The 14,632-nt window shown below is 41.8% G+C and overlaps 1 protein-coding gene across 2 annotated transcripts; it reads left to right on the top strand.

The window, feature by feature from the left end:
* Positions 1-5,226: 5,226 nt before the first annotated feature.
* elob (elongin B) lies at positions 5,227-12,564 on the top strand. 2 transcript variants are annotated; one of them, XM_008117544.3, is made up of 4 exons: positions 5,227-5,445; positions 9,162-9,296; positions 10,816-10,924; positions 12,195-12,564. In XM_008117544.3, the coding sequence occupies exons 1-4, from the start codon at positions 5,374-5,376 to the stop codon at positions 12,305-12,307; spliced, it is 429 nt and encodes a 142-aa protein (XP_008115751.1). In that variant the 5' UTR covers positions 5,227-5,373; the 3' UTR covers positions 12,308-12,564. The 2 variants fall into 2 exon arrangements, with proteins under 2 accessions (XP_008115751.1, XP_003225276.1); XM_003225228.4 differs by lacking the exon at positions 5,227-5,445 and adding an exon at positions 5,489-5,646.
* The last annotated feature ends 2,068 nt before the right edge of the window (positions 12,565-14,632 follow it).

The raw sequence follows: 14,632 nt of genomic DNA, 5'->3' as shown, positions 1-14,632 counted from the left end.
TTGCCCACAATGTCCTGCCTCATGTACGGAGGAGAAGTTGTTTAAAGCTATGGACAATGCGGTCACCGTTGCCCGCTTTTGGTCTAAAACTATTTAGCTACTTGTGATTTCCTTTATTTCATCACTTTTTAAATGTATTTATTATGCAATGCTTTTGACATGAAATAAATACATTTATTAGAAAACCTTGCTCAAAGAGTTATCACCAATAGATACACTTCAGACTAGAAGGGTGTCTCTTTACTCTCCTTATCAAATTTGATAATGACACAAAACTGGGAGAGTGCACTGGAAGATGGGAACAGAATCCAAAAGGACTTAAAGTAGAAAGTTCTACAGAAATCAATAAAATGAAATTTAGTAAAGCCCCCTGGTACCTGTCCCATGCAGATTTTAAAGCATGAATACATAATAAGGCAAACACTGAGTTGCAACTGGTGAAGAATTTCAACTGGTATTTATGATCAGTGATATGATTTAGAAACTTTAATATGCAAACTCTGAGAGCAACACAAAGAGTGCATGCACTATCACAATTTCAAACAACAGAAAATATTCAGAATTTAAAATCTGAGTATGTACTAATCCATCATATTCATTTTGTGTTCTGCATAAACCAACTTCTGCAGTTCTGTTACAACATGGTAGATTCTGGTCAAGATGCTTCTTATTTAACAATGGTACATTTGATCATGCATGTCAGGTAATTTAAGAAAAATGACCAAACTATTCTACTGAAAGAAGCTTATAAGCAAAGATCCTGGGATAACTGCAATCCCAGATGATGTTTTACTGCAAGTCCTGGTCAGTTAATTACTATTGGGGGCTACTTGAACTGTAGTCCAACAACAGTTCAAGGATTGTATGATTTTCATTTATCTGCTATTTCTGTTTGTTTATGAGCTGAAGATGAGCAGTACAAATACATTGCAAAACTGAGCGTGTATCTAAACCATTTATCCTATTATCACATATTTGTGGTTGTGAGTTAGTTCATTCTAAATTAGGGTCACCCTAGGCAATTTGATTTTAGGGTTTTCTTGGCAAGATTTGTTCAAAGGGCATTGCCTTTGCCTTCCTCTGAGGCTGAGAGAGTGTGTCTTGTTCAAGGTAAGTCAATGGAGACCCCATTCATGATCAGGACCCAAAGTTTCAGAAGAAGTTATACATAGCAAGCCAAATTAATGGAAGGCAAACTAGACAATATAAAACAATATATAAATATAAAACAGTATTGCCCTTGCTGCCACTTGCTGGCAGATAATATAAATGCAGTCACATCTGTCTGCCATTATCTTGTAACAAGTTACACATCTGACTCTCCTTTCTTCTCGTGTGTTAAATATTGGCTTTAATAATAGAAATTTAAATACCAGATGCTCAGACATATTTCTATTAGCATCCTGCAGCAGTTTTGTGATGCCGCTTTTGCTGGGCTGTGTTACACTGCACTACAGAAGCAAGTTTTTGTTTGTTTGTTTGTTTGAATGTGGAGTAGTGGCTTCATATGATAAAGTCTGTGTTGTGTGAGAATGTTATTGGGAAATTGGACTCCCCGAATCATGAATTATATGACACCCAAATTGAGTTATATGAAATGGACCCTACATAATCCCGTCACAACAGATCAATCAATAAATGTATTAATGCTTTGACCAATGGTCATATGCATTTACACCAACAGAAACAATATCTAACAAGCATCTATACAAACTGTAAAATCCAACAGTTAAAAGCAGGATGCAAGCAGGATAAAACAGAGCGTGCAAAATATACTTCGTGAAATGCAGTGATGCAAGTGCGACGTGCACTAGGAACTGCACATTCACTAGTAAGAAGCCAGTATAAAAGATCAATCAGGTTAAAAACTTAAGCAAGACTCTCTTAGGGGTAATCAACCCCACTCAGGCTAGATAAAAGCATCCCCGGCATGGTCGACTACGATGTCCACAATCAGTCTTGACCTGATTTTGTTTGCTACCAGGGTAAAGAGAGAAACCTTATAAGTGATTGCGGAGTTGGAATCAGATAAGATGTAGAAGATCTTTTCTGCAATCGTGTTCAATTGTAGGTACCATAGAATAGGCCGTACGAATGTATTTTTTGGTGCAGAGTGTAAGGAGCAGCTGAACAAGTAGTGGGGCAGATCTTCAATTTCTAAGTCCCCACAAAAGCATAACTGACAAGCCAAAGGAGTGCCCGAGTATCTACCACCCAACACTGCTGAGGGCATGCTTTGGAATCGTAGGGCTGTAAAAGCTTGTCTGAGTTAAGGGAACATAAGGTTGGTTAGGTACATAGCCCTTTCATGGTCAAATTTGTACAACTTGAACCATGTTGAGAATTTGGAGCTGTTAAGAGCCTGCCTGTCCATTTGAATGCCTTGATTACAAAATTATGATGGAAGCTTCTCTCTTGAGTTCAAGATTGAAAGCTTATTTATTTATTTATTTATTTCCATCATTTCTATCCCACCCTTCTCACCCGAAGGGACTCAGGGTGGCTTACAAAACTGGCAGAATTTGATGCCAATACACAATACAAAAGAATAAAAATATAAGCAATTCAATATAGATTTAAAACAATACAAAATACTTGAGCCATTCATCCACAAAAACCTTGTACATAAACCTTAATCCAGACCGAGTCGAAGCCAAAACTTATTCTTTGAATGCTTGCTCACATAGCCAGGTCTTCACTTTCTTTCTAAAACTCAAAAGGGGTGGAGCCTGCCAGATGTCATTAGGGAGGGATATACTTCCAGCAATTTCTAATGTTTTGAGCTCCAGACGTCGCATTCTGATAGATGTTCAAAGAATTGCTTTGGGAAAACCCTAGCTGAGGAATCCTTTAAGATTCTCCAGTAGTTGTAAAGGGAAAAGTGAATGCAGGATCTTACAGAGGGTAGACCAACCTCTGCTCTGACCAAGATTGTTGGAGTGCCTGGTGGGAGTCTCAGCAGCCGCCCTGAGTCCCCTGTTGGGTGAGAAGGGCGGGATATAAATATTGTAATAAAAAAATAAATAAAAAAATAAAGGAATATATTCTGGAGGGCCTCCAATTTCAGTATCTGTGAATTGTTCCATCCCCAAACTGCGGTGCCGTACAAAATCTGGGCAATAACGTAGATCAGGAAAAAGGGGATGAAGCAATTCAGCAAATATACATTGGATCGCTCCCTGAGCCCATTGACAAATCTCCAGATCTCGATTGAGAAATCACTTACTACCACTGTTAAAACCCCCATCCCATTGATACATTTTCTGCTTTCACTAAGATGTTTTCCTCCTCCCATTGATAAAATCCAGACTATATGCATTTGGGGCTCAGCGCTTGGGGTTCAGGCTAGCCTTTCCTATTGACTTATCACTTACAACTGCATATTATCTACAATGGACTTGCCCCATTGTGTTCACTCTGGCTAAATCATTAAGCCCATCAAGGATTCTTTGACCTACTGCCACACCGCATTTCTTCCAATTATGCCCTCTCAGGGGCGGATCATTAAACGGACTGACACTTCAAATCAACAAATTACAGTTTATTCGATTTTATATTAGATATGCAAAATATGGTGTTTATGATGGAAATGTATACAAAAACATTTCTTGTTACATCCCGCTTGGATTACCACAACATGATCTACATGGGGTTGCCTTTGAAGATGGCTCGAAAGCTCCAGCTAGTACAACAGGCGGCAGCAAGACTTATAACTGGAATGGCGTACAGGGAACAAACTACGCTCCTGTTGTGTCAACTCCACTGGCTGCCAATATGCTTCTGAGCCCAATTCAAAGTGCTGGTCTTGACCTATAAAGCCCTAAACAGTTCTGATCCAACTTATCTGTCCAAACATATATCCTCCTATGAGCCTATTAGAACTTTAAGATCGTCTGTGGAGGCCCTGCTCTCGGTCCCACCTGCCTCGCAAGCACGGCTGTGGGGACAAGAGATAGGGCCTTCTCAATGGTGGCTTCTCGACTGTGGAACTCCCTCCTCAGCGACATCCGGCAGGCTCCATCCCTTCTGGGCTTTAGAAAGAAGATAAAGACTTGGCTATGCACACAAGCATTTAACCAATACGTTTTTACGGCTTCAACGTGGCCTGGATCAAGGATTATGTGCAAAGTTTTTGGACTAATGGATTTATGCACTTTATGTTTTAAGTTTTGTAGATTGTCTCATGTGTTTTAATGCCTAATGTAAATTGTTTTTAACTGCTTTATGTTTTACTGTATTGTACTGTTGTTTTTGTTCACACTGAATTTTTGCCAGGTCTGTAAGTTGCCTTGAGTCCCCTTGGGTGAGAAAGGCTAGACAGAAATGACGTAAATAAATAAATAAAAACAAGAACTTTCTACCACATGTGGTGGACCTGCTCAAGAGCTAAATGGTTTTGGATAAAAATTCATAGGGAAATGGGACTTACACTAAAAAGCAAAATAACATTCAAAAGATGGGATAATATAAGAAGGAAGAAATCAGTTTCCACTATCTATAGAACCAGTAACCACTGTCTATAGCAGACATGGGCAAACTTTGGCCTTCCTCCAGGTGTTTTGAACGTCAACGCCCAAATTTCCTAACGACCTGAATCTTAGCGTTTAAATTTCTGTCGTGTTTTAATATTAGCTATGCAGCGGTTGATTGGTTATCTTATAACTTGAGCAGCTGAGAGGGAAAAAAAAAGGCCTGAGGCTGTTAGGAATTAGGGCAGTTGAAGTCCAAAACACCCGGAGAGACGAAGTTTGCCCACGCCTGCTCAAAAGGCACCAGATCTTGTCTAATATTAGAAGCTAATCAGGGTCAGGATGGAAGACTAACTAATGCTGAAAAGAAGTGTACTCATTTTCATTAGTGCTGTGAGTTCTTGTTGTTAATTATTATTGTTGTTGTTTATGTTGTTATTATTATTATATATTGTTACTAAAGTGCTTATACAAGAGCCAAACTCTTCATAGTTTTTTTTTTAAAGCAGAACTACAAAATGGCGGCTCTTCCCCGCCTTTAACGCCCATTTCAAGATGGCGACAGCAGCTTCAGCTTGCCCTTGCATCACAAGGGAAGTCTTTACTCTCCTGCAGGCATTCGGGTGAAGCTGTTACGTCATCTGGAGCAGACCGGAAGCGACCTTCCCAACATGTCTCCGAGGCAATGTCGTTCTCATTCGCCCTAGTAGTGGGACAACAGGGTGCATACTTGACCTCCCCAAAATGGCGGGAACATTCTTTCCTTCGTTGCCATGGAGACCGAATAGCGCGCGGCAGCTATAAAAACCGGAGACCGTTGGAAAAACGTTAGAGGACGCCGGGTTCCCAAGAAGGAGGAGACCTTCTCTAGGTGGTGGCAGTGTTATAGCGGGCCCTTTCCAAGATGGCGGGGAGCCCTATCGGGCCGGCGCCGGCCCCGCCTCTCCCAATCTCGATGGTTTCTCTGGTGCCTCCTGTGAGTCCCTTTCGGTTTCTAACCCTCTCCTTCCGCCATGAAAGGGCGCCTCGGCCTTCCGGGTACGAGTGCGCGTGCGCAATAGCTGCTTTCCCTGTAAAACCGGGGCTGCGGTGCATGTTGGGATACAGGGGGTTTTTTTGGCTGGTTTTTCTTCCTCTCTGGGGGGCTCTGGGCTGAGAGGTTGCTGCTGCAGAAATGGTGAGTAAAAAGGAAGGGGGAGCTTCCATAGGGAGGGACGAGGAGGCTGTCATTAGCAATGCAATGCCCTTCTAAGAGGAAGAAGAATACCAACAGAGCTGTTATGCTGGGCTCCTTGCATCCACTTCCTCCTCCCTTGCTTTCACCTGGGTCTCTCCACTCAGGTGAGGCCTTCCTTTTTCCTCTCTCCTCCTGCCTCTCTCCTTCTGAACTCACAAACACATACCTTCAGCCTCTTCCCCAGCGCCCATTTAAGACAATCAGTTTCCAGTTTCTTTCTTTGACTCATATATTGTTAGAGGCAACCATTTTCTCCCCCTCCTTCAACACAGGCATGCCTGTACTCACCCACATTTGGGGGGGGGGGGGCTCAATGCTGTTTCCTTTTTTGGAAGACAAACACTTGAGTGCTCTTTCCCTCCTTTATAATAATAACACTTTATTTATATCTGAGTTGCTGTGAGTTTTCTGGCCTGTATGACCATGGTCCAGAAGCTTTCTCTCATATTTCACACACATCTATTTGGAGGCATCCTCAGAGGCTGTGAGGTCTGTTGGAAACTAAGCAAGTGGAGTTTATATATCTGTGTAGTGCCCAGGGTGGGAGGAAGAACTCTTGACTGTTTGAGGCAAGTGTGAATGTTGCAGTTGACCACCCTGATTAGCATTGAATAGCCTTGCAGTTTCATAGCTTGGTGCTTCCTGCCTGGGGGAACCCTTTGTTGGGAGATGTTAGCTGGCCCTGATTGTTTCGTGTCTGGAATTCCCCTTTTCTTTATTATTAAAGAATGAGAATTAAAAAACTCTAAAATCAGGATAGTAAATAAAGAAAAACACTCAAAAATGGGGATTCCCTCAGGCAGGAAGCAGCCAAGCTTTGAAGCTGCAAAGATATTCAATGCTAATCAAGGTGGTCAGTTGCAACATTCTGAGAAACATCAGGAGAGAATGCTTCTGGAACATGGACATACAGCCCGGAAACAGCAACCCAGTGATTCCGGCCATGAAAGCCTTCGACAACACATTCATTTATATCCCGCCCCCTCTCCCCAAAGGGACTCGGGGCAGCTTACAAAATGTTTAAATGCTTATTTATTATAAAGGGGCAGCCAGGAAGACACAATTCCATCATGTCTCCTGCAACATCACTTGGGAGCCTCTCAATATATACAATATAATAATATATAGAAATAATAACATTGTAATGTAATAGTGCTGGTATATTGTATGTCATATTAATAATGTTGTAATATAATATATTGTTTATTAATTTGCCATACTTGTATCCTGCCTTTCTCAACCCCAAAGAGGACTCAAGGAGACCTTACAAAGGCAAAGTGGATTCGCTTTTGGGATTTAGGGGATTGGTTATTTTTCTCTTTGTTCAGCTTCTCACACAATTGAATGTTTGTCAGTATCTCTTATAAGCCATACTGAGTCCCCTCGGGGAGATAGGGTGAGATATAAATAAAGTTATTATTATTATGTTTGATACTTGAATTCAGGGATTATAGATTTTAAACCATTGTTTTGGATGACACTTCACACAGTCCTTTACAATAAGCCATGCTGATGGGACTTCTGGGAGCTGAAGTCCAAAATATTTAGAGAGCCACATCCAGGTCAGTTTGTTTATGCTGTCTCGGCCCAGTTTGGTTGAAGGCCTTGTGGCTGTTCTTAATGTCAACTCCTGCTGTCTTGTTCTAATAGTTTGATATTATATAAGGGAAAATATTAACTAGATGAACACACAATGAGGATTGAGGGACTTTAATTTCAATCCTACAATCTTTTAGGGTAATGTAGCCAGGAAAAAATTCTAAGCTCTGGGTCTATGTTCAGAAATTTTGTATGGCAGCTTATGCTGAAGGTAATATTGATAAGTAGGAAAGGAATAGGATTTTGTATTCCAATTCACTGGTCAGGTTAAAATGAATTGATAAGCATTTCTCATGTCTGATTCTGCATTTTGACAAAAACAGTAAGAATATTTGTGGGATGCCAGTGGAAATTACATTAGAGTATATTTCAGGTAACAGAGGATGCTGAAGAAAATCAGGTGCATTTAGCTATTTGCACATAATGGGGATATAAGTAGTTTCTTAAAACAAGATGCTACTTACAGCACCTAAGCTTGACAAGAAAAAAGTTGTTCTAATTTTTTCCTCATCCTTCAGAAATGGGACTACATGTGCTTTACAGATGTGTTGACCTTTAGATGCCATCAGTCTTTCCCTGTATATCCAATTACAAGGGGCTATGAGCATTTTTAACCAAAATATTTGTAGGACTAAAGTTTGCCTGCCCAAGCTTTCAGGTGGCCTTTTTCTAGCCCAGGGCCCTATGGGTGTCCTGAACTGGCACCCCATCTAGCATGATCACTGGATGATTGTAGTTGTCATCAAACACATCTGAAGGACCCATGATTTATGTTGGGCTCTGCCACTTAAAGAATGAGGGATATGAGGCTGCAAACATATCGGTTTTCTTTTCTTTCTTTTTTTCAACCAGTGACAGTCATTCTAGCAGGCTATCTCAGCTATTTCTATCCAGATTGATATTCTAAGAACAGTCACCTGAACTTTCTTCTCCCTCCTCATATCATTTGTGTGACATAGCTTAAATTTAGATTAGATGCCTGCAGACAAGATCCCACATTCTGCTAATTGTTGAAAGTTGCGCTGGGAGCCTCTGAAGCCAAAGGATGAAGTAAAAATAAATACAGTATAAAGAAATTTCTCCACCTGCATTCTTGATGGTTCCATTTATTCCACCATCTTCTGCTGCATGTACAGATCCAGCCAAAGATCTCTGGGGCTGAATGTAATCATTTCAGTCTTATCTGTGAGCAAGATAATGTGTACAAGCAGTTCCCCTTGTTTTGGGAATTGTCTCTCTAATGCTTTGCTTGTCTTTCTCTGTAGGATTGTGCTGGCATCTTACAGATACCTGAGTCAATTGTATGACCCCAAGGTCTCAAGCTCATGGCTCAGTAGTAATGAACTTGCTTTGCATGCAGAAAGATTCATGGTGAATTCTTGGTGCCTCTGATGGAGGGTAAAGAGACTTCTTCCTGCTACAGCAGACAATACAGGGTTTATATCAACAAATAAGTTGGGTCTGCTGTTAGGTTTTTTTCTTATAACTAAGACATTTTACTCAGTTTTTTAAATAGCAATTTACTGGGGAACTTGTGACAGGTAAAAATTGCTTTCAAGAAAGCAGATAGGGATTCTCCTGAAGGGTTGAATGTTAGATGCACACACCTCTATATTGTAAGCCACAAATAGCTTGCATCTGATGTCCTCACTGCTAAAGAACATGGGAATCAAGAATAGGTATCTACAATCGCCTATGTACCCACCGCCAAGACTCTACACTTGGAAGGCAGTCATCCTTGGCCATGAGTGACAGGCTATGATGAAGATGATGTACTACTAAAGTGTGTTTAGCTATTAAACACGGTGTACTGTTAAGAATAACCACCTATTGCTGGTCTTTGCTCCCCCTCACAGGACGTCTTTCTAATGATCCGACATAACAAGACAACCATCTTCACAGACGCCAAGGAATCCAGTACAGTGTATGAGCTGAAAAGAATTGTTGAGGGGATTCTTAAGAGACCTCCAGAAGAACAGAGGTTGTATAAGGTATGACAGAAAGTTGCCCCAAATCTACAATGGCAAGAATAGCCCAAAGCCATCTCCCTTGGATTGTTGTGTAACATTGGGGTTGGCTTGTCTTTAAGTGTAATTTAGAAAACTTTCCATATTTGCTCTTGTATGTGTATTAAGATAAGTTCAGACTTCACTTCTTAAACATCATAAAAACTAAATGCTGTATATTTATTATGTATGTGTTCCAGCAGTGGAACAAGTGTGCACCTACTTATCAAAAGATGTATGCAGCCATCTAAACAAGTGTTTCTATAAAACAGTGGTTGGAAATTAGAAGTCTTTGAGGCTAGAAGTGGCCTGCAAATGAAACTGACCTGTCTAGCCCCCTTTCTTTTCAACATATGCAACATGAAACGTTCACTAGGGCTGGGAGATTCCTTTTAAACTCAGACAACCTTCTAATAATTCATACATGTTCTGCATCTCCATGCCACTTCCTCCTTTTAGACGAAATGGTGATTTAGTCTGACTAGATCTTTGTGTTCAGAAATCCTTTCTTTTTAATCTCGTACTAGCGATTAAAAACAAACCTTGATTTTTTGCCATTTTATATAAAGAACACTGCTTTTCAGTGGTATTGCTTATAATGAAATTTGAGCTTTCAAAGATTTTGGTGTCCATGGTGGGAAGGATATCAAAATCCCCAGTGAGTACCCAAGGAGCCTTTGTAGCCCTTCCTTAATGCTGTAGTGCAGGCCTGCATTACCTGTGGCCCTCCAGATGTTTGGAACTCCAGCTCCTAGAAGCTCTAGCTTCTAGCTTCCAAAACACCTGGAGGGCCACAGGTAGTGCAGGCCTGCTGTAATCCTATGTGTGCAGATCTCTGCCCTTTCTATCTATGGCAGTGGTTCTCAAGCTGGGGTCCCCAGATGTTTTGGCTTACAACTCCCAGAAGTCCCAGCCAGTTTACCAGCTGTTGGGATTTCAGGGAGTTGAAAGCCAAAAACATCTGGGTGGCCCAGGTTGAGAACCACTCAACCTATGGGATAATCACCACAGAACCAAGGCCACCTGGGCATCTGTCACCCTACTCTCCTCTTGGTATTGTTCTTTTGGGGGCTAAGTATTGTTTGACTTATCAGCTATGATGTTGGTTGCATCAGGAAAACTTCATTCATCATTAGTTCTCAAAGTGATGTCACTGCCCATGTACAGGCAGGTTTCCTCTCCTATCACCCCTCTAGAGCATAATGTCTTGGATCAACAAACATGGTGACTTTATATTCAATGCTGCATCTGCTAATCTGCTAGTCAATCAGGAATTAGCTTTGCTAGCCTCAGGGCCTCATTCTGCTCAGTATTCTTCATTCCTCTGTTCTACTTCCTGGCTGCACACACAAGCAGATACAACAGAATCCTGATTTCTCTGTATGTGTTGCTTCTGACCAATGCATCCTAGGGGTAACTTACCTTTGATGACCAGACGAGTAAAATCTCTATGTGTTGCTAAGAGTTCTTTTTTCTTCCTTGTGTGAATGGCCTCATTGTCCAGGAGGACCAGCTGTTGGATGACACCAAAACTCTCGGAGATTGCGGTTTCACCAGTCAGACAGCACGACCCCAGGCCCCCGCGACAGTTGGCTTGGCCTTCAGAATCAGTGGTAAGTGGCATCGTGTGACAGGATAGAGTGCTTTCACAGAAGTCTGGCCTATCTTTAAAAAGTCCATCACTGGGGTACCTCCGCTGAAGAGAGCCTTGCCTATGTTCATTCCTCAACTGCACTTGAAAGGACAGGAGGAGCTCTGAGGATGGAAGAGTTATGGGAGAATGACCATGCTTTTCATTGGAAAAATTCATACAAAAACAGGTAGTTTGGGATTTCAAGCACAGCACAAAAAGAAAAAAAGTCACACATAGGGAGGAAAAGGTAAGGGGATGACATTCAAGCAGCGCTCTTGTCAAACAAGCAGCTGGAGTGGAAACCAGGGAATCTAATGGAATGGCTGCTACTAGGTGACACTGAGTTAGCCAAAGAAAACAGGTTTCTGAGCAGGTGTGATGAAACACCCCTGCTTCTTCTTTTCTGCTGCATCTCCGCATCTGCTGTATCACAGTACAAATAAAAATAGAATAGTCTCCAACAGCCTGGGAGAGGTTAAACAAAGAGATGCTCTAATAATTTCACCTGCATCCAACTGTCTGATGTCAGGACCCAGCAGTCTCTGGCTTGAGGGCCTTATTCAGCCCAGATAGGTTCCTCGCATATTTCACAAAGCTTTCCTACTAAGCATCACATCTGGAAATTAGCAAGGAGAGGGATCTCCAGTCAGTAGTAAGCATGTCTAGCTTGCTTCCTCTGCAAAATGAGAAGCCATGTGGCCACGGTGGTTGGAGTACTGGTTTTGCCATATCCAGCTATTCTCCAAGGAAGCCAAATATTTGCAAGTTCTGGGACTGGCTGATATTAGCTGGTGTGGTTCCATTGCCATCTAGTCAAATAAGACAGTACAAGGAGATAATACCAAATTGAGGTGGAGAACTTTTCAGTTGGGTTCTCTGCCCCAATCTTTGTGAATAATGTTAAGTTGTGAGAACAATGTGGACAAAATTTCTATTATTTTTAAGAAAGATGTGTAAATTGGTTTAGGCCTATATGATTAGAATCACAGTGGGCTTGCAGTAATCTTGAATCAAATGTGATTTGTGGTTTCGGACTTATAATAACCAGTTATACAGCAGTTTTTATTGGATAACTGTTTTATTGCTGTGTTTTGATATTTGATTGTTTTATCGGGCAAGGCCCCATGTAAGTCGCCCCGAGTCCCTTCGGGGAGATGGGGCGGGGTATAAAAATAAAGTTGTTATTATTATTATTATTATTATTATTATTATAGGAGCTGACCTTGTTGTCTCTTCTCTTTCTCTTCTAGAAGATGCCTTTGAGCCCCTCCGCATCGATCCCTTCTCCAGCCCCCCAGAGCTCCCAGATGTGATGAAGCCCCAGGACTCGGGCAGCAGTGCAAATGAGCAGGCAGTGCAGTGAGACCCCGAGGGCAGCAGAGTGAGCAGCACAACCTGCGTCGGCCCTCTCCTCCTTCCCCCACGCACCCTTCTTCTATCCTCCAGTGCGGAGAGAGACATGGCACTATTCCTTGCCACCAGTTCAGCTTCCCATTCTCCTCCTTCCCTCTCTAAGCAAGACCACACACACACCCAAGTCCCTCCCCACTCATCACACAGAGCTCTGTTTTCACTTTGGTTTTGAAAACAATAAAGGTTCAGCTGTTTTTTTCCCCCTTTTCTGTCGTGTTGTGGACCTCTGCTGTAAAACATGAAGGGGGCCTGTTTTGAATTATTGTGATGTGACAATTAGTTCAAGAACTGTTGTATGGTATTCAAATCTTAAGACTGCTCACAATTTGCTGTCCCCTTGAAGGGATGGGGCAATGTATGGCCTTCCTGATATTATTGGACTTTTGTTGTGTGCCCTCAAAATCATTTTGGAATTATGATTGCCATAAGGGGAACCTATTAAGAATGTTTCTTGACAAGATTGTTCAGAGGTAGCTTAACATTGCCAGCCTCTGAAACTGAGAGAGAATAACTTGCTAAATATCACCCACTGGGTTTCCATAGCCAAGAAAAATTTGAATCCTGATTTCCTAGTGTCCATAGCTCACCATTCAAACCATTACATCATGCTAGGTCATGATGAGTAGTGCCTGCTATCAATACAAGCAATTGTGAGGCATGATTGAAGTTTCAGTTCAATAGCATCTGGAGGACCACACTTTTCGCTATCATTACCTAAAAGGCTAACACAGGCCGCTTCTCTAGAGTATGTTACATTTGTTTAACTAACAGGTCATCCAAAGTTTTGGAGTGGTGCCATCTATATGCAGATGACACCCAACTATTACTCATTTCCACCTAAAGTGAAGGAAGCTATTCTGACCCTAAGTCAGTGGCTTATCGTCAGTAATGGACTGGATGAGGGTAAACAAATTGAAACTTAATCCAGACAAGACAGAGGTGCTCCTGGTCAATCAGAAGGCAGATAAGGGGGTAAAATCCAGTCTGTGCTGGATGAAGCTACTCTCCCTGAAGAGACAGGTCGACAGTTTGGGGTTCTTCAGTATTGAATGTAGAGGCCCAGATATCTGCAGTGGCCAGGAGGACCTTTGCACAATTAAAACTTGTGTGCCAACTGTGCCCATTACTTGAGAAGCCAGATTGGGCCACGGTGGCACAGTTTCATCCCATATGGATTACTGTAATGCTCTCTGTGGGGCTACCTGTGAAGAGTGCTTGGAAACTTCATCTGGTCCAAAGAGCTGCTGACGGGTTGGCTACGGGAAACAGACAACCCCCTTATTGCATCAGCTTCACTGGCTACCTGTTTGTTGCAGGGCACAATGCAAAGTGCTGGTTATGACTTTTAAAGCCCTATATAGCTCAGATCCAGGGTATTTGGCTGACTCATATAAGCCTGCCCTGAGATCTTCAAGACCCCTTCTCTCGGTCCCCCCTCTATTGTAAGCTCAGTGGTGCCTGCCCCTCAACTCTGGAACTCTCTGCCCAAGGAAGCCATAATAGCCCTCTCTTTGCTTTCCTTCTGGTGGTTGACTAAAACCTTTTTATTTAGGTGAGCTTTTAAAGGGGGTTGTAAGATCAAATTAGGGGGTGTTGTGGTTTCAGCTATCAATAGGTTTTAAATCTGTTTTTAAGGCTTTTAACTACTTTTAATACTGTTAATATTTAATTCTATTTTAATGTTTGTATGTGTTTTGGATTTTAAATTTTATTGTATCGGTTTTATTGTAACCTGCTTTGAATCTTTTTGGAGAGAAAAAGCAGGGTATAAATAATAGAAGAAGCCAGGCTTCTACAAGAGTGCATGTATTGCAGTGTTCCAACACTGGTGAACTGCAAATGATGAGCAGTGTTGAGACTTGCAAACAACACTGTTCATCCCTGAGCTATGCAGAGAAAAGATGGGATCAAAATGTCCTTGATTTTTAGATTGCAGGCTTGTTGAGCTGAGTTGGGACAAGGAACTGGGTAAGCCCCTTGATATACCTCTCCATCGTTACTTGTCATCACATCCACTCTAAAATGGATGTTCTATTCATCACATGATTTATCCTACCAGTCCCAGTCTCCTCCACTAAATTATACATTACTAGATATCAACTTGAGGAGGCAATGGGGGCTGTTAGAACACTGATCACTCCCTTAAGGCATCGAGGCACTTCCAGTAGTGAAATTCCCTAGATGAACATCGGAAGGCATTTGTTTGAAGTAGACAGACAGCATTAAAAAGCATGCCTTTTGATCGAATTGTCATGGCTCCATCATTCTTCAGTAA

The sequence above is a fragment of the Anolis carolinensis genome, chromosome 6 (assembly GCF_035594765.1).
Source record: "Anolis carolinensis isolate JA03-04 chromosome 6, rAnoCar3.1.pri, whole genome shotgun sequence".
Lineage (NCBI taxonomy): Eukaryota > Metazoa > Chordata > Lepidosauria > Squamata > Dactyloidae > Anolis > Anolis carolinensis.
This window is presented reverse-complemented; position numbering and strand designations above follow the sequence as displayed.